We start from the raw sequence: 19,290 nt of genomic DNA, 5'->3' as shown, positions 1-19,290 counted from the left end.
AGACACTTAACAGACTGAGCCACCCAGGCGCCCCGAGCCTCTGACTCGATTTCAGCTTAGGTCATGATCTCACGGTTCCTGATCAGTACGGACACTGACAGCATGGAGCCTACTTGGGATTCTCTGTCTCAGACTCTGCCCCTCCCCTGACCTCATGCGCGTGCACATTCTCTCAAAAATAAACTTATATGTATATATATGTGTGTGTGTGTGAGTGTGTGAGTGTGTGTGTGTGTGTGTGTGCTATAGATGAAGAAAGGTTAAGACCAGGCCCACTAGTTTAACACATCAGCACAATATGAAACAAAGCCTCCAGACTTTTCCTCCTGTGAGCTTCCTCTTCTACTTGATTGCAATTGCTTTTAAAAAATCTTCACCCAGGGCACCTGGCTGGCTCAGTAGGTAGAGCATGTAACTCAATCTCAGGATCATGAGTTCAAGCCCTGCGTTGGACATGGAGCTTACTTTTAAAAAAAAGAAAGAAAGAAAAAGAAACAGCACCCTTCCTTACAAACGTTTAAGTGTCCTGTGTTGCTTACTCCTCAGCTCTCCAGATTTGCATTCAGCACCAGAGGTGGATTGGAGAAGAGGAAGGAGCATGGCTTTGGAGTCCAGCAGTGCCTCAAAACTAGATCTGCTGAGAATCAGGCATGTGACCCAGGCCAAGTTACTTCCACTTCTCATCTGTAAAGTAGAGATCATAAAATAATTGGGGTTTTGTGAATATCAAACAAGGTAATGACTGTGTTAACCAGCTAACTCTCCTTGAAAGCAGACAATATTGGGGCACCTGGGTGGCTCAGTCAGTTAAGCATCCAGCTTTAGCTCAGGTCACAATCTCACGGCTTGTGGGTTCAAGTCCCGCATCAGGCTCTGTGAGCCTGGAGCCTGCTTCAGATTCTCTCTCTCTCTCTCTCTCTCTCTCTCTTCCCCTCCCCTGTTTGCACTCCATCTCTCTCTCTCTCAAAAATAAAACATTAAAAAAGATTTTTTTTAAAAAAGAGAATATTAAACTAGTAAATGAACTTGCAATTATTGATTCATTTAACAGCCTGAATACCACCATTACCACCATTCAAAATTTCAAACTTTATATGTAAATGGATATATATGTAATTTGAAACCCTAATGGGTGAACTTTGGTATTATTAGCCTGAGAGGAAGAGAATAATGCTTCTCAAGTAAATAAAATATTATCACCTAATGTCTGTTACCATTATTTTGGTGGCCCTCAGTGAACCACACCTTCTTAAATTCATGATCTTGTATAGTCTCCCACATTGACTCAGGGTTTGGCCATGAGCCTAACTTTGGCCAATGGGCCATTGGCAAGGATACTAAAAGTGGAACCTTGATAAGCACTTTCACAGGGGTTTGTCTTCTTAGAATGTTCCTTCTTAGAGCACAGTCACCATGCTGTGAGGAAACCCAAGCAGCCACACAGAAGGGCCCTTGTAGGAGACAACTGAGGCCTCTGGCCAACAGCCCCAGTTGATATCTAAGTCAGTAACCACATAACTGCCAGCCATGGGAGTAAGGCCATTTTGGACTGTCCAGCCAACCCACCATCAGGTAAAACGGAAGACCTTCTAGTCAACTGGCAGTGTCATGAGAAATAATAGATTGTTGTTATTTTAAGCCGTTCACTTGTAAGGCTGATTTGTTACCTAACAATGGATAGCTGACACAATTCCTTTTCATCTTCCCAATCTCATTTTTGTAATCACAGAGAAATAAGGAAATTTGTGAGAAGTAGCATGTCTTAATGTTTGAAACTTACAGCTATGCAATCAAGCTTAATTTGTACTCTTGGTTTCGCTGCTTACTTAGCCATGTCGCCTTGGGAAGATTACTTAATTTCTCTAACCTTATCTGCAAAATGTGAGTAACACCTGCTTCAAGTGTCCTTAGTGGGCATTCACCGAAGGAATGTATATAAAATGCTTAGCTTGCCTGAACACACAGTAAGTGGTCAGTAAATGTCAGCTATTATCATGAAATCAAATACACTGGCTTGTACTTTTATTATGAAAACTTTAGAATGAATCCAAAATGAAACAGGGGCAAAGTTTACCAGTTGAGAAACAGACAAGCATTGGAAGTTCAGAAGGCATTATCTGCCCACAACTTTCCCTCAGGAACAAAGATATTGAGACATGTTAGAGGCCTATGAGAAACATCATAAATTCTGTCTGCTTATAGACCCAAGAGACTGCCCTACATTCTCAAGCCCTCCAAATCTTATCTGGGTCTCTCACCCAGAAGAGTATCAGGCAGCCTGGCCTAAAAGCCAAGAGACTTACTAAGATTTACAGAATGCACTGCCTTGAAGCTGCCAATTGTTATCTGAAATAAGAACCAGATGTGAGTTCTTCATAAATGAAAGGGCTCCAACTTACCTCATTAGTTGAGGGAAACAACAGAAGTCTGCAGGAATATACTTTTTTGTGTGTGCCTGTTTTTCCCTCAGAAAGGGCTCACAGATGCTAATAGAATGATAGCCCCGATTTCCAGTCCCTGAATTTCTTTACATTTCCACCTTTCTCACTGAGGATTTCCCTGCTAATGGTGCTCAAGTGATTGTGATGGATTGCGGCGGCAACTTCCTACACTGACACCCCTAATACGGATGTTAAAAGAGAAAGTAAAAAAATCAATCCTACCCCAAGCCCAATTGTCTTTTCCAGGAGTTTTTCCTGTCCTAAAACAAGGGTAGTCACTCTGTAGAAGCAATGCATGAACAGCTATCCCATGAAAGGGGCACCAGGCTGTATTTAAGAAAATGGTTTTTTCTATAAAGTAATGCATTCTCCTGATGTGGCTCCTACCAACCTCTAGCCAAAGAAAGCTGGTGTCCTTTTGAGCGATATCTTCCCAAACTGGCAAGTTGGGGCCCAGGGGGTGAAGGGGTGGGGCTAAAAGAGAGTAGCTCCAAGACCAGGGAGTTCGCAAGTGGATTTCCTCCCCAGGGGAAGAGTCCTAGCTGACCTGAAACTTCATCCCTTCCAGAATATTGATTCAGCTCCTTCAGCGGTAATAGTCCACCATGTTAGCTTGAGTCAAGAGCTAATGAGGTCAAGGTAGAGACAACACTCCTCCTGAATAGCTTTTCTTCAAAAGGAGAAGGAAGGCACACCAACAATTTGACTAACACTACAACAGACTAAAGTAATTCATGAAGGAGTGTGATGGTTAATTTTGTGTCAACTTGACTAGACCATTGCAGTATCTAGATATTTGGCTAAACATTTTTTCTGGGTGTGTCTGGGAGGAAGGTGTCTAAATGAGAGTAGCATTTGAATCAGTGGACTCTGTAAAGCAGATTGCCCTTCTCAATGTGGGTGGTCCTCATCCAATCCCTTGAGAGCCTGAATTGAACAACAAGGCTGAGAAAGGGAGAATTTGCACTCTCTCTGCCTGACTGCTGGGCAAGGACACCTGTCTTTTTCCCCTGGTCTGGGACTTACACCATTGTCTCTCCTAGTCCTCAGGCATTTGAGCTGGAGTGAACCATGCCTTCAGCTCGCCTAGGTTTCCAGCTTGCAGATAGCAGATATGGTGGGACCACTCAGCCTCCATAATTGTAAGTAAATTCATCATAATAAATATTTGTAATATATAACAATATATTTATTTTATAAATATAAATATATATATCCCATTGGTTTCATGTCTCCAAAGAAGCCAGGGAGCTTTGTGGTCAAAATGGCACATGAGTTTAGAGGCAACATGCCAGAAGAAGGAGGAAAATCCCAACTTTGGGCAGTAGGAAAACAAGGCAAATATTTCTTCAATTACAAGAGATGAAAATAATCATCTTCAACCTCTGGTCATTTCCCCAGAAATGGGTGGGTCACACTTGGCTTTCTGCCAAATAATTTAATTTTATTTATTAAGATGAATACAGCAGTAACTTTGCATCCAAAGGGTAACCTTTTCCCCTGATCTGGATTCCTAGGAATATGCTTGCAATAGTCCCTCTGGTCCCCAAGTCCCAGCAAATGACACTAAAAGAATTTGAACATGATCTTAGCTCCTTAAAAGGGATGCTTCTGGCATAGGTTTTTTGGTCGGTTGCTGTGTTACCATGTCCCTGCTCTAAATTTAAGAAAACTGCCTTGGTAATCTGTAGGTCTTTCTTTCCTCCTCTCTTTCTCTCTTCCTTTCTTACAGAAACCTCTTGACACTTGTTCCTTGGAGATCTACAAGTCTATTTTCCTATGCATATAAATTCATCAACTCAGTCTTTAGAAAATCCTTTTATATCAGATTCATTTTAATCTTATATGGAAAGTAGATGATAATGGTATCAACTGGCAGGTACAGTTTGAAAACACTAACCAACCCCAGATTATTCCAAAGAATTAACAGCAATAAATCTTATTTCCAACTTCAATTGACACTTCCTAAATTAACTTCCTTATTACAACACTTCCTCTCAGTTGGCATGCACTCTTACAGATAATAAGAGGGACATACTGAAACAAAAACACCTTCTGACTTCCTGCTTGGGCTGAGGTTTTACATCATGTGGGGGCAGGGAATGGAGCAGCTGGAAACTTTTGGTGATAATATTGTCAAGTTCTAAAGCAGCCCTGGAGGCTATTCTAAGTCCACTGCAGTACAGAGATTTTAGAATCTGCTAGTCAATTTATATATATACACACCCAAAATAGTCTGCTGGGATTTGGATTGGGATTGGGATTATACTGAGTTATACTGAATCTGTATTTTGGAAATATATTTTAACAATACAGAATCTCCTAATCTACAGACAAGGTATATATTATTATTTATTTATGTCTTATTATAGCAATATTTTGTAGTTTTCAATATACAGGTCTATCACATATTTTGTCACATTTATCCCTAAATACATTTTTAAGCTGTTGTAAATGTGGATCTTTAATTTCAATTTCTAATTGTTTGTTGCTACATACACAAACATGATTTAAAAAAAATTTTTTTAATATTTATTTTTGAGAGAAAGAGAGCACGAGGGGGAGAGGGACAGAGAGAGAGGGAGACACAGAATTGGAAGCAGGCTCCAGGCTCTGAGCTGTCAGCACAGAGCCCGATGAGGGGCTCAAACTCACCAACTGTGAGATCACGACCTGAGCTGAAGTCAGATGCTCAACCGACTGAGCCACCCAGGCACCCCAAACATGATTTTTGTACATTGCTTTGTATCTTACAACCTTGATGAAGTCACTTATTGGTTCTAATGCATAGTTTGTGGACTCCATTGTGCATTCTCTACATGACTGAAAATCATGTCCTCTTTTATGTTTTCCAATCTGGATGCCCTTTGTTTCTTGCCCAGTTGTACAGTCTAGAATCTCCTGTATAATGTTGGATAGAGACATCCCAAATTTGTTCCTGATGTTAGGGGGAAATTATTCAGTCTTTCACAATTAAACATGTTAGCTCTATGGTTTCTGTAGATGCCCTTTATCAAATGGGGTAAGTGCCCTTTATTCCTAGTTTGCCTGAGTTTTTCTCAGAAATAGATGATGGTATTTTGTCAGGTGCTTTTTCTGTACTGATTGAGAGGATTGTGTGAACGCTGTATCAGCCCTGCATTCTTAGGATAAATCCTATGAATGTGATATATTATCTTTTTATTACAGAAGATTCAATTTACTAAACTTTTCCTTAGAACTTTTGAATTTATGCTTATGTGGAATATCGCTTTGTAGCTTTTCTTGTAGTATTTCTTGTAGCTTTGTCTGGCTAGGGTATCAGGATAATTTTGGTACTAGAGTTATGTTCATCTCATAGAATGAGTTGGGAAGCATTCTGTCCTTGATTTTTTGGAAGTTTGTGCAGATTTAGTATTATTTCTTCCCTAAGTGTTTGGTAAAACCCATCACTAAAGCCACCTGGACCTGGATTTTTGTTACAGGAAGGTCTTAAAACTGTAATTTTAATTTCTTCTGTAGGGCTGTTCAGGTTATCTGCTCCTTTTTTGGTGAGGTCTGTGAATTTGTGTCTTTCAAGGGATTTGTTGGTTTCATCTAGGATTTTGAATTTATTGGCATAAAGGTGCTCCTAATATTCCTTTTAATATCTGTAGAATCTGTAGGGATGTTACTTCTCTCTTTCCTTATATTGGTAATTTCTCTTCTTTCTTTTTCCCCTCACCAATCTGGCTGGATTTTTTATTGGTCTTTTTTTCCCAAAGAAGAAGCTTTTAGATTCACTGATTGTTCTCTATTGTTCTTTTTGTTTTTTAATGTTTACTTATTTTTGAGAGAGACAGAGTGTAAGCAGGGAAGGGGCAGAGAGAGGGGGAGACACAGAATCTGAAGCAGGCTCCAGGCTCTGGGCTGTCAGCACAGACCCTGACTGGGGGGCCTAAACTCACAAACCACGAGATCATGACCTGAGCCAAGGTTGCTGGATGCCCAACCGATTGAGCCACCCAGGTACCCCATGATTGTTCTATTGTTTTTGTCTTTTATTTAATTGATTTCCACTTTGATCTTTATTATTCCTCTTCTGCTTACTTTGTATTGAATTTGCTCTTATTTTTCTAGTTTCTTAAAGTGGAAATTCAGGTCACTGATTTGAGACCTCTCTAATACAGGTATATACTACTACAAGTTTCCCTAGTAAGTACTGCTTTAGTGGCAACCTACAATTTTTTTCATTCACTTCAAGTTACTAATTCCCCTTTAGATTTCTTTGACTTGTGAGTTAATTTCCAAATATTTGAGGATTTTCAAGGCTCTCTTTTTGATTTTTTTCCTTTTATTGGTTTCTAACATAACTCCTCTATGACCAAATAACATAATTTGTTATGATGAATACTTTCAAATTTATGATTTTTTAATGGGCTACAATGTGGTCTATCTTCATAAATATTCTATGTGCACTTTTGTATTCTGCAGTGTTAGTGTGGAATGTTCTACAAATATCAACTAGGTCTAATAGGCTGATATTGTCATCCAAGTCTGCTATATTTTTATTCTGCCAACTTGTTCTATCAGTTTTAGAAAGGAGTAATAAAATCTTTGATAATTGTGTAATTATCCATTTTTCCTTAGTCTGGTTAGCTTTTGTTTCATGTCTTGAAGCTTTGTTACTAGGTGCAAAAACATTTAGGATTGCTGTCAGTTACATTCATTAACTGACTCCATTATCATAATGAAATAATCCTTAATCCCTGTTAAAATTCTTTGTTCTACAGTCCATTTTGTTATTAATATACCCATTCTAGCTTTCTTTTGACTAGTGTTAGCATGGTGTATCTTTTTCTATCCTTTTATTTTTAACCTATTTTTTATATTTAAAGTACATTTCTTGAAGACATAATATAGGTTTTATTTTTGTTTTTGAGAGAGACAGAGGCAGTACGAGTGGGGAAGGGCAGAGAAAGAGGGAGAGAGAGAAAATCCCAAGCAGGCATTACACTACCGACGCAGAGTCTAATGTGGGGCTTGAACTCATGAAACTGTGACATCATGACCTGAGCCGAAACCAAGAGTCAGACGCTTAACCAACTGAGCCACCCAGATGCCCCTAATGTAGTTTTTAAAAATTCAATCTGACAATCTCTGCCTTTTAATTGGGGAATTTAGACTTTACATTTAATGTGAATATTGGTATGGTTAGGTTGGAGTCTATCACCTTGCTATTTATATATACACATTTTTTTTTTTTTTTTTTTTTTTTTTTTGAGACAGAGAGCACAAGCATGGGAGGGGAAGACAGGAGAGAAAGAATCCCAAGTAGGTTCCACAATGAGCATGGGACCCCAACATGGGGCACAAATCCACAAACCATGAAATCATGACCTGAGCCAAAATCAAGTCAGGCACTTAACCAACTAAACCACCTGGGTGCCCCCCTTGCTATTTATTTTCTATTTATTCCATTTGTTCTCTACTCTTTTACCTCTTATCATTTTTTTTTTTGATTAATCTATTATTTTTTTATTGCATTTCATCTGTTGTTAGTTTCACAGCTATAATCTTTTGGCTATTTTGGTGGTAGCTTTAGGGTTTATAGTATACATCTTTAACTTATCACAGCCTACATTCGAATTATAGTTCTCTCATTTTACATCTAATATAAGACCCTTATAAGTATGCTTATAGTATACATCCCCCCCCCTTGTTTAGCCTTTCTTGTCATCATTTTGCTTTTACATATATTATAAAGTCCATGCTACTTTCCTATAATTGTTTATAATTACCTCTTAAAGAAGCTTTAAAAATAATAAATCATACATTTACTCATACTATTTCCTCTGCTCTTCATCCCTTTGTGACGATCTATATTTCCATCCGGGATTATTTTCCTTCCGTCTGAAGAACACCCTTTCATCTTTCTTGTAGTGAGTATCTGCTGGTGATACAGTCTTTTGCAAGTCCAAAACATCCTTATTTCTTCCTATTATTTTCTCAGTGGTACCTAGTTTGTTGTCATGTTAGTCAATCCACTTAACTTTTAATTATGGTGTTCCTCATTCCTAGATTTCCATTTGGTCCTTTTCCCATCTGCTCCCATGCTCTTTAATCTCTCTTATTTCTTTAAATATAAAACATACTCTTATGTCTGGTTAAGTCTTTTCTTTTGTAAGACAAAGTGTGTGCGCATGCACAAGTGGGGGACAGGCAGAGGGAGAGGGAGAGAATCTCAAGTAGGCTCCACGCTCAGCACAGAGCCCAATGCAGGGCTTGATCTCACAATCTAGAGATCATGACCCGAGCTGAAATCAAGATTTGGATGCTTAACCGACTGAGTCACCCAGGCACCCCATGTCTGGTAAGTCTTAATAGCTTAAGTCTGTAGGCCTGCTTCTTTTGTCCATTGTTTCTGCTGGCTCTTGTCTCTCTTACATGTTTGTGATTTTTGGTTGTGAAATTGCATTCCTTGAAACTATTTCTGAGTTCCTCCAAAGACAATGGTTTGCTTCTGTCACCTGGAAGGCACTAAAAACCTGGTATCACTTTAAATTTCCAGCATGACACTTTTTTAGACTACCCAGGCTGTGCAAACAAATCAGTTTGGGGGCTGAATGTGGCTATATATTTACATATACATATATACATATATGTATACATATATATATACACACACACACATATATACATATCCTCAGGGGAGATGGGATAAGCAATCTTCCTCGCTATCTGTAGGGCGGGGGGGTGGGGGGAGTGAAGGAGGACAAGGGGAGATTGGAGAGGGAGGAAACAGACAGATTTGTTCACCCTTACACTGTCTTTTTTGGGGTCTCAGCCTTGTGAGGTCTCCTATCAGTCCCCCTACCATGGGCAGGACCTAAGTTTTGTCAGCTGTGCTACTGGCCCTTCCCCACCCCAGGTGCTGAAAAACAAAGTTCAATTTGATATTTGGCAAATGTCATAAGGGTGAAAAGTGGCACCAGTATCCTAATTACCTCTTTGTGTTTCTACCTCCATTTAAAATTTTTTGAGAATTCTTGGGGCGCCTGGGTGGCTGTCGGTTGAGTGTCTGACCTTGGCTCAGGTCATGATCTCACGGTTTATGAGTTCAAGCCCTACATTGAGCCTTCCAGCTCAGAGCCTGGAGCCTGCTTTGGATTCTGTGTTTCCCTCTGTCTCTCTGCCCCTCCCCCACTCACACTCTGTCTCTCTCTCTCAAAAATAAACATTAAAAAAAAAGAATATTTAAATTTTTTTGAGAATTCTTAAATTCTTTTGCAGCTCATCAATCCATTTTTAAAAATCGTTCTTGATATGTATTCCAGAAGTTTTAGTTGTTTTCAGCTGGTCCTTATCAGCCACAGCTGGAAAAAAAAATTCTTTTGACTTGTGCTTTACAATATACAGTATCGAAGCACCCCTCCTTGATCCAGAGGCAAGAGTGGAACACACACTTAGGAACCAGCTAACCTGAGGTCAAGTCTCAGATCCACAGCCAGCGTGATCTTGCTCACTTGTTTATACTCTGTGCCACTATTTCCTCCTGGGGTTCATGTGAGAAATAAATGAGGTGATACACAATCAGCACTTAACAACAGGGACTGGCCCTGAGAAGTATAATCTAATTATTATGTGAAAAACCTGTAATCATACGCCTGAGTAATGGCACACATCTTACCCAATGGTCCAACAGCGCCTGTTCCCTGGCCATCCTGCTCTGCTCTACCATGTAGTGACCCACACCTCTGTGCTTATACTGATGCTGACCAGGGGTAGTCAACTATGAGATCTGTACTGGATGTCAGGCCCAGCTGCACTCACAGGATGGGCCCTAAGTCAAGAGTAGAAATGCCATCATCATACAAGCCTGGGTGAACATACAGCCCTTTACCATTAAGAAATCTGAAACCAAACAGAAACATACACAAACGTGATTTAAGGTTTTGTAGTTTTTATGGTGGACAGTCATCGTTCGCCCCAACAGCCATCTGAAGCCAATAGTCTTGATTATTAAAAATCACGAAGTTGTATAAATGTTCTCCTCCTTTTCGAAAACCATGTTCATTTTCTCTCCACGAAACAGGACTGTCTGCAAAGCCTTGAACTGACAATGTAACCCAAGGAGCTAACTTTGGTTCATCAAAGTAGCGACTGAAAAAGAAAGAGAAATCTTAACAAACGGGAGGGCTAGGAACGTTCACATTTATATTTTCACTTATTCAGAATGAGTGGTATTTCTGATGTTCCAATGAAGCTCAGACCTTAGCTTCTATTGATAAAAAATTAAGAGATACAAATTACATTCAAATTACTATGTGGTGAACTCAATAAACGTTAACCAATACAGAATGCACAAAACCAACTTCAGCAGTTCCTACGCTTACTATGGAACAACATGTAAGATGCAAAGAAAAAAAAAACCACAGAAGTGTATAAAAATAGTTTCCCTCCATTTAACAGTGTTGTTCGCTCAACAGTCTGTGTTCATGGCAACACTGCAGAATAATTTACTGCATTTAAATAAAATCCAAGCTTCTTTTTATTATTATTATTATTTTTAATGTTTATTCATTTTTGAGAATGAGAGAGAGAGAGAGAGAGAGCATGAGCAAGGGAGGGGGAGAGAGAGGGAGACACACAATCCAAAGCAGGCTCCAGGCTCTGAGCTGTCAGCACAGAGCCCGACCCCTGCCCAAACTCATGAACCCCGAGACCATGACTTGAGCTGAAGTCAGCCACTCAACCGACTGAGCCACCCAGGTGCCCCTAAAATCCAACCTTCTTATTGAGGAAAATCAAACTACTAAACTAGTAAGTGAAAAGGGGTATTAGACTTAGAAAACCCTCAAGACTTAAATCTTAGACATTTGAAAAGTGAAGACTGCGAAGGCGTTATGTTTACTTCATAGTCTTTTTAATACGGGAATGGAGTTTCCTGACATTAGATACAATGTGGTGTTTTTTCTAGAGAGTACCTTTCCGGACCCCAACCACACACCCCATCCTGCGTGTCCAGTCCCTGGCATGTGAACCCTGCCCTGGGAAGATGTTAAGAGCGGGAACAGATGTTAGACATGATTTGGTTTCAAAGATGGTCAACTTGCTTTCTCACCCCATTTCAAAAAAAAACCTTCGCAGAACTCTAACATTTAAAACAGACCATAACGTGTTCCATAGAGTATCACCATTTTCCTAAGTGGTATTATAACCTTTGGGGCACGACGTGAAAAATGAACAGCTTGTTTTCAAGAAGCCTAATTAAACTCTGCTCTTTGTCTTTTTGTTAAGTATAAACAGAATTTTCCTCTCACCAAGGACAGTCACATCATTTAAGATGATAATGTTACCACACTGTGCACCCAAGTGAGGAAAAAAGAGAAGACGTGTGCAAGAGAGCCCTGCGATTTGGAACAGTAGCCCTGCCCCGGACGTGTCACGCTGGCATGAACAAGCAAGACCTAAAAGGCAAAAAAAAGTTCTCACCACAGCTGTTCCAACAGGAGACGTATCTTCTCTGGAACTATGAACCCAGTGATTGTACACAAGTAAGCTTTTGCCACCACCGTGCTCGGCTGAGGACAACAATAGGTTGATACGAAATTATTCGGCTCATTATTTCTGTAGCACACACACACACAAAAGAGAAAGAAAGAAAATACCTCTGTTATCTCCCACCTGATCATTTTCAAAGTATAAACCCCCATGAAGAACGCGGAGCTGGCCACGCCCCAGCCCGGGCCCCCCGGACGCACAGTTGGGCGTTACTGAAGACGGCGCCCAGCCAGTCCAGGAGCTCAGGGGCGCTGCAAGCCGCCCCCGGGGCTCCCCCGAGCTCGCCGCTCCGCAGCACCGGGCACTGCAGCTCGCTCGCCGTGCTCAGGGCTACTCGCGGCTGCCGCTCCTGAATTCCGTAACTGGAAAAGTACGACATCATCCTTGATTCTTCTGCACCTTAGAACACACCATAAAAGGCCATGTGAGTACTGGAAACAAGTTCGGCGAATCCCTGGAACCACCCCATTCCCTCCCGACAGTTCCGGGGAGCAGGCGGGATGAAGTAAAGCAGAAGGAGGGTGTGCAAAGCTGTATTCAAATTAAAATCATTTAAGTTGCTTTGGGCTCCTTGGTGCCAAAGTTCTGTAAACATTCGCTTTCTTTCACTTTTCCTGGAAACGCGTAACCCTTTCACGTCCAACCCATAGTAGTATCATAGGTGCCCTAATCTGAGAATTTTGATTGACTAAATAAAAAAGCACCACTTGTGTGTAAATAAAATTAGTGAACTCTACAGAGAGGAGCTTATTTGCATAATCTCTCTAAAGGAAGCACAAGACGAACTGAACGATGGCAGCATCTCATCTGAGCTTGTCTTTAAAAACCCAGTAAAATCAATGTATCTTCACGGATTTTCCAACAGCCTTGGGAGACAGCGGTTGTGGCCCCCTTAGTGGGGGGAGCAACAGGCAGGCTTTCTTACTGTCCAGGGCAATAGAAATAATCTGCTCTCCATCTCAACTCCACCTACCCCCATCCCCCACCTCCAGGAGCAAAGGTCAGCAGGCTTACTGGCCAGTATAAGACTGGAGTTCCGGATTCCTCTTCTGTAATGCAGCCCACTCCATGCGCGGGTGTCACCTGGCCCACTGTGTATCACCCTGTAGGTACTGGGACTTGGTGCACTACTGTATATGCTCATAGTCCAGCCACTGACACTATGAATAATTAAATCCTTTGCCTCTGACCTGAGTCTCGTACCTTCTGCCAGCATCCATGAGACTGTGCAGGCTAACTTCTTAGCTTACAAGTGGGGAAAATCTCAGACCTTCCCCAGTTCCTGATAAGCCCTTAGAATAATATGCAGTCTTAGGAACACAGAACTCTCCAGAACCCAATATACAGAAGGTACTCAATGAACACTTCGAGCAACTGAAATGTCAGTCAGTGTCTCTGCCCTCTTGTATCTCTACCATAAGTAGGAGAAGCAGTGAAGCATTCCAGACCCATGCAAGCAACCTACAGCACCCAGTGACCAGAAACTTCCAAGGAAGAGCAGATGGATAGGCGTGATCTCCAAAATGGACCTATGTGTCTCCCTATTCTCCAAAACAGAGTACCACACCATCATAACTAATGATCTGACCCATGACAATCTTGTGATGGACCAAAGATACACTCTAAAAGGACCAAGGCACATGGCAGTTGTAAGCAAATCAACATTGTCTGGGGACCCCTGAACTAAATTTAACGTTCAATCAATTTCAAGTTATGACAAATTTAACCTGACAATGAATGGTCTGCCTGATTATTATCTTGCCATAATCAACAGTTTGTATTTAGAATGTGTGTTATTTAAAAATGTGCAGCCAAGGCTATCTGAGGTAAGCTGCAGGAAGGAAGAGGAGAAACAGATAAGAGTTAGCTGCTCTTGGGGCGCCTGGGTGGCACAGTCGGTGAAGCATCCGACTTCAGCCAGGTCACGATCTCGCGGTCCGTGAGTTCGAGCCCCGCGTCAGGTTCTGGGCTGATGGCTCGGAGCCTGGAGCCTGTTTCCGATTCTGTGTCTCCCTCTCTCTCTGCCCCTCCCCCGTTCATGCTCTGTCTCTCTCTGTCCCAAAAATAAATAAAACACGTTGAAAAAAAAAAAAAAAAAAAAGAGCTGCTCTGAAGCCATCATCTCTGGATCCAAACATACCCCACGGTGATGGAGGCAGATGCCTGTGGGCCTAGATCATCTTGATGTATAGCTTTTGGAGAGGGCAGAGGGCTGCAAGCAGCTTCCTGAATAATGTTTATGCATATATGTATACAATATCCTAGACCATAAGGATGAATCACCTGTTTGAATTCTCTATTACCCCCCTTTAATCAATAATTGGATTTCCAAGTCATTGTATTGTTACATATTTTTCATACCTGTGTGATGCCAAGCCAAGAGAAAATCAAATTTCAAGGGCTTCTTTTCTTTGAAGGACCAAGAAACTCTTTCATACTTCTTAGAATCCAGGTTAAGGGATAAATCCATCAAATCAATGGAAACAACTTAAAAAATGGAAAGAGGAATACATCGTTCATTCACATATACTACAGCCTACACTGGCAAAAGTGTTGTATTAAAAAGCATCAGAATTTTTGGAATTTTGTGAATAGTAAAAATTATTTTGTTCTTCTTGCACTCCTTTGGTTTACCAAATCAAAACTCTGCCTTGTTTTAAATTCATACTTTTTCCTAGGTCAAAGACCAAGAGCAGAGGTCCTTGGGAAGTCAATCCTAAATCTACCAATGGATGTGGCAGCCTCACTTATTCACGTTCAAGCCGGACACTATCAGTAGAACCATCTCTTTTCACTCACAGGTGAATCTCTACCAGTAATCATAAAAATTAGGTGAAAGTAAAGGAAATTCTTTATTAAGAACAAGTTGTAGACTCTTATTGTTGGGTTCATTACTTTGAATTTTTGGCCCAAAACATATATTTAATGGACCATTCCAACTCTGTGATCTGTGTAAGATTCAGCCTACAGCTGCAGAGAAATAGATACAACAGCAATCTTATTCTCTCCAAAGCTCAACCTAGAGCCCCTTGAGTCAGAAGTTTTAAAGACAAGAAAAAGCCATAGTTCTTCTGAACAAAAAGAACAGCAGCAATTCAAACATTTAAACTTCAATAGCTACAGGACGATTACTGACTTGTTGGAAACTGATGGAGCATAATACTTACTAAACTTCATGATTTTTCTGCCAGAATACTGAGATGGACGACCTTGAAGTCCAGTTTCTTCATAAGTATCTTTATCCAGTGATAAAATTAATTTCCCTAAAAATCAAATAATTCCCCCAAAAAAGATGCTAAAATATGACATGTTCTCTGACTGAACAGAGAACACAGCAAATTCAACAGTTAGATATGAGGGTAATAAACTACATACAAGGATCTTCCTTGTGATACAAAGATATTATTTATACATACATCTTACTTATGTAGAAGGATATTTTAATGTATTATACATACACGGATATTACTTATGATAGTGAAAACAGAAATATGTACATTTTTATTAAAGAAATAATAGTTAAATCATGGTATATCTATTCACTGGAATACCTTCAAAATATTAAAAATAGTAAGTCAGAACTATATGCCCTGATATGGAAAGATGTCTATGACATATTGGGGAAAAAAGCAAACTGAGAAACAATGTAATACAATGAAATTTATGTTAAAAAAAAAAAAAAAAAGAACAAGCTTTATGTCTGTTTATAAATTTATAGGAAATGTCAAGAGAAGGGAGCCTGGGTGGCTCAGTCAGTTGGGAGTCCAACTTCAGCTCAGGTCATGATTTCATGGTTCATGAGCTTAAGCCCCATATCAGGCTCTCTGCTGTCAGTACAGAGCCCGCTTCAGATCCTCTCTCTTTGCCCCTCCACTGTTCGCTCTCTCTCTCTCTGTCTCTCAAAAATAAAACATTAAAAAAAATAAAGAAAATGTCAGGAAGAATAAACACCAATAATTCCTAATTGTTAACAATAATTCCTTCTAAGAAGGGGAATGAATCTGGAGTTTTGACTTTTTTTTTTTTTTTTTTTTTTTTTTACAGTATTTCTTCTAAAATCAAAGAAAAGACTGAGTGTTGTTACCATTTGGCAGCAGGGCAACTGTATTATCTTCATCAATATTTGTATGGTATGTTAGTGCATAGCACGAACCTATAAGAGAAAGAGCCCAGACCAGAAATTAAGGAAAAAAAAAAAAAAATCACACCTACAAAAATTTAGCAGATTATCTTTACACTGTAACAAATCTTCCAGGTGATTAAAGGTCAGTATCCACCACTGCTCCAGCTCACTCAATCAACCTCAAACCTGCCAAGGCTGAGCTGGAGGACACAGAGGCCACACTCTAGCTAGTTCATGCCCCCCCCTCCCCCCAGGGCCTATTTGTGCCAGGTGACTGCCATCAAGCAGAAAATGGACTCAGGGTGGAGTGCGTACCCCCGGGGATGCTGGCAGAGGCACAAAGTAGAACACTAGGGAAATGTATACACTTGAGAGGAAGGGTTCCAGGTAAAGTTTCAAAATGCGCCAGGAACTTGTGTGAGGTTAGGAAAGCCACGCAGCCTCTCTGAACCTCAGTTTCCTCACCTGTAAAATGGGGACCATAACCCTAATTTGGAGAGCTGTTGCAAGAGTTCAGATAGTTAAAAGTGCCTGTTGCAGCCAGTGTCCACATTATTAACAAATTAGTACCGAATTTCAGAGCAGATGAAAGGAATAAAGTTGATGGGGCCAGGGACAACATGTCAGTTTCTCGAGCAGTGCCAGCAGCACCTGAAGGAGAGGAACTGCAAGGAACTGGATTCTTCGTAGCTCCATGCAGAGGACAGACACAGGGCCGGCAACAAGATAAGGGGCTTACTCACAGTGATTCATGTAGTGAGGGTGCATTCCCTAAAGACACTGACATACAGTTTCAAACAAGTGGCCCCTACAAAACAACTACAACAGAGAAATCAACCCAGCAGACACGAATGGAAATGGGGTGAGCAGAAGAGGGTCAGAGCCACAAAATCTAAGCAGAAGGCACTGAACCATAAACGGGCACACCGCCTGGTGAACAGCCGCTGTGGCTGCATCAGGAGATGAACCCTTTGAGACTGCTGAGTGGGGACTGAGTGGGAACATAGTGGTCTCTGCAGCCACACACCCAAAAGCAGTGTATCTGAACACACAGATCCCAAGACCTTCCTCTTCCTGAATCCTTGTTTTAAGACGAGAGATACCTTCATCTTATAACATCCCCATGCCACACTTGTGAACAAGTGTAATCAGAAACCACCACCTAAAGAGAGCGCCAGAAAGTGTAGGGTGAGAACACTGAGGGCAGGGGGGCGATGCACGCACTTGACCACACAGACCATCTCCAGAGGCCCTGTTGAAGACAAGGGAAGACCCCTAGTATTGTGATGTGATCTAACTATCCTTTCTCAGCTTGCCACGTTCATAGATATGATCAGGTTTTCCTCACCTTTCTTCACAAAGGTGTTGATGAATTCATGTGTAATTAACTCATGAAGAGGTAAGTTCTTCACAAAGTAATAGGGTCCGGTTTCCATGACCAGGTTTTTCAGTTCTTTTGATAGTATCCCACATTCAGGAATCAGAAATGAAACCTATTGGAATGTGTAATATAAATAAGCCTTATTTTCATGTAGATTAACCCCCAGCTTTTTAGGGATGCTATAACATATGAAGGCTGCTAACTATTCCCCCACAGGTTTCTATAAAACTCTTAAATTAATTTACCAGTCTCAGGAAAAAAGAAATTTGACAATTCATGTTATTTGTGTATTCAAACATTATAGGAAAGCTGAATGAGAAAAAAAAAAATTAATAGAAAGCTCTTGCTTGCATTTCATCTTTTGCAAATAAGCAATATCTTTTATATCCTGTCCACTACTCTAATTTTTAGGGCAATCTAGTACAATGGAATATCCCTAGATTTGTTTATCCTGGTACCAGCTGGAATCAAAGGGACTGTCCTTTAGGGCTTACAGAAATTAGGGACATCAATCATTAACAGGCTCCACGAAAGCATAAGTGCTCCTGGTTATTTCCATTTTCTAGACAGAAGAATTCTACAGATCAGCCCAGGCGGGAGAAGGCACACACCCTGACTGCTGCTGGTGAGCTTTCCATCTAAGGCAGAGATGTTAAGCCTAACCAGTTTCAAATGTGGCCAAAATGCTCCACACCTTGAAAAGTGCTCTCCCAAAGCTCAAACACCAGTCTATTCCTGAGGGACCAAGGTCACCATTTGTGTCTCTGAGAAACTGCCAGTCAGACCTGGGTGGAGATTAGCCTGATCAATTTCAAGTAAAAGTAAAAGGCTTAAACCAGTTTAAGTCGAGTTTTTGGAGGCCTCACCACTTAAATGGGTTGGTGAGAACGGACCATTAGACCCTTGACTAACATTTGGATTATTCTCCTCTTCTCTTGCCAGATGCTGGATGAACCAATAATTAACCTCACTGATGCCTCAATTTCCACATCTGCAGAAAGGCGCCCCATGCGGCTGACATTTTTACAAAGCAAAAGCCAAAGTTACCCCCCCTGTAAAGCTCTTAAATTATGCTTGCAAACAGGGACACCACGACTCATTTCACTCTAAACCTGACAACCTAGCGCGCTCCAGCTGGAGACCACAGAAGGTAACAGGCAAAGTGGAAACTTTTCTCAGAGATAAAATTAGTTCCTCTAAACAGTTTAGAAAAGCATGTGCTTCCTGGGTCTGGACTCGGCAAGATGCTCCCATGAGGTGGGAGAAGGAATCAAGAGGTGGGGAGGGGCGCGAGGCCCCAATTTGGAGCCAGTCCGCGGCTCCACGTGGCATACGTCACAGCCTTTCAACTCCAGAGGCCCGTGCCTGACTTTTCCCTCCGAAGAAAGTGTTCCACCGGGGGCGGGGCCAAAGTAGCCAGCGACGCTTTGGAATCGGCCCAGAGCAAATCGCCCAGCCCCTCCTTGCGAGGACAGGACACTGCCCCTACTCCCGGCCCATCCTGGGAGTTGTAGTCCTGCAGCTCTGCAAACTACCAGCTCGGAGTAGTTTAGAGACTACAGCTCCCAAAGTGCCTAGCGCGGGGCCCCGCCCCTCTTCGCGCTGAGGGCGGGCTCCTCACTGAACGCGACTTTCCTCACATCTCTCCAGCTCCCGGAGACGGGGTACTTCCTGAGTGGCCCACGACGGCCAGACTCACCCTGTAATTATGGTAGTGCGTCTCCACAAGATGCCGGTGGCGCGACTTGTCATGGCCGAAGTTGGATTTCTCGCAGACCAGCAAGTGTCGGGGAACCTCTCGCAGCCTGCGCAGTGTGGCCATG

At 41.4% G+C, this 19,290-nt stretch overlaps 1 protein-coding gene and 1 long non-coding RNA gene across 2 annotated transcripts; one reads left to right on the top strand and one right to left on the bottom strand.

Annotated features, from left to right (window-relative positions):
- Positions 1–3,312: 3,312 nt before the first annotated feature.
- On the top strand, positions 3,313–12,524 carry LOC128777727 (uncharacterized). The gene is made up of 2 exons (XR_008423062.1): positions 3,313–3,583; positions 11,700–12,524. It is a non-coding gene; the product is annotated as an uncharacterized LOC128777727 (long non-coding RNA).
- RPP40 (ribonuclease P/MRP subunit p40) lies at positions 10,342–19,289 on the bottom strand. The gene is made up of 8 exons (XM_019419856.2): positions 19,167–19,289; positions 17,435–17,579; positions 16,048–16,116; positions 15,131–15,226; positions 14,325–14,450; positions 12,164–12,362; positions 11,895–12,029; positions 10,342–10,562 (listed from the first exon to the last, which is right to left on the bottom strand). Exons 1-8 carry the CDS (start codon positions 19,287–19,289, stop codon positions 10,364–10,366), a joined length of 1,092 nt encoding a protein of 363 aa, XP_019275401.2. The 3' UTR covers positions 10,342–10,363.
- Position 19,290: the final 1 nt, after the last annotated feature.

This window comes from Panthera pardus, unplaced genomic scaffold (assembly GCF_024362965.1).
Source record: "Panthera pardus isolate Hobbes unplaced genomic scaffold, ASM2436296v1 HiC_scaffold_17, whole genome shotgun sequence".
In the NCBI taxonomy this organism is placed as follows: domain Eukaryota; kingdom Metazoa; phylum Chordata; class Mammalia; order Carnivora; family Felidae; genus Panthera; species Panthera pardus.
This window is presented reverse-complemented; position numbering and strand designations above follow the sequence as displayed.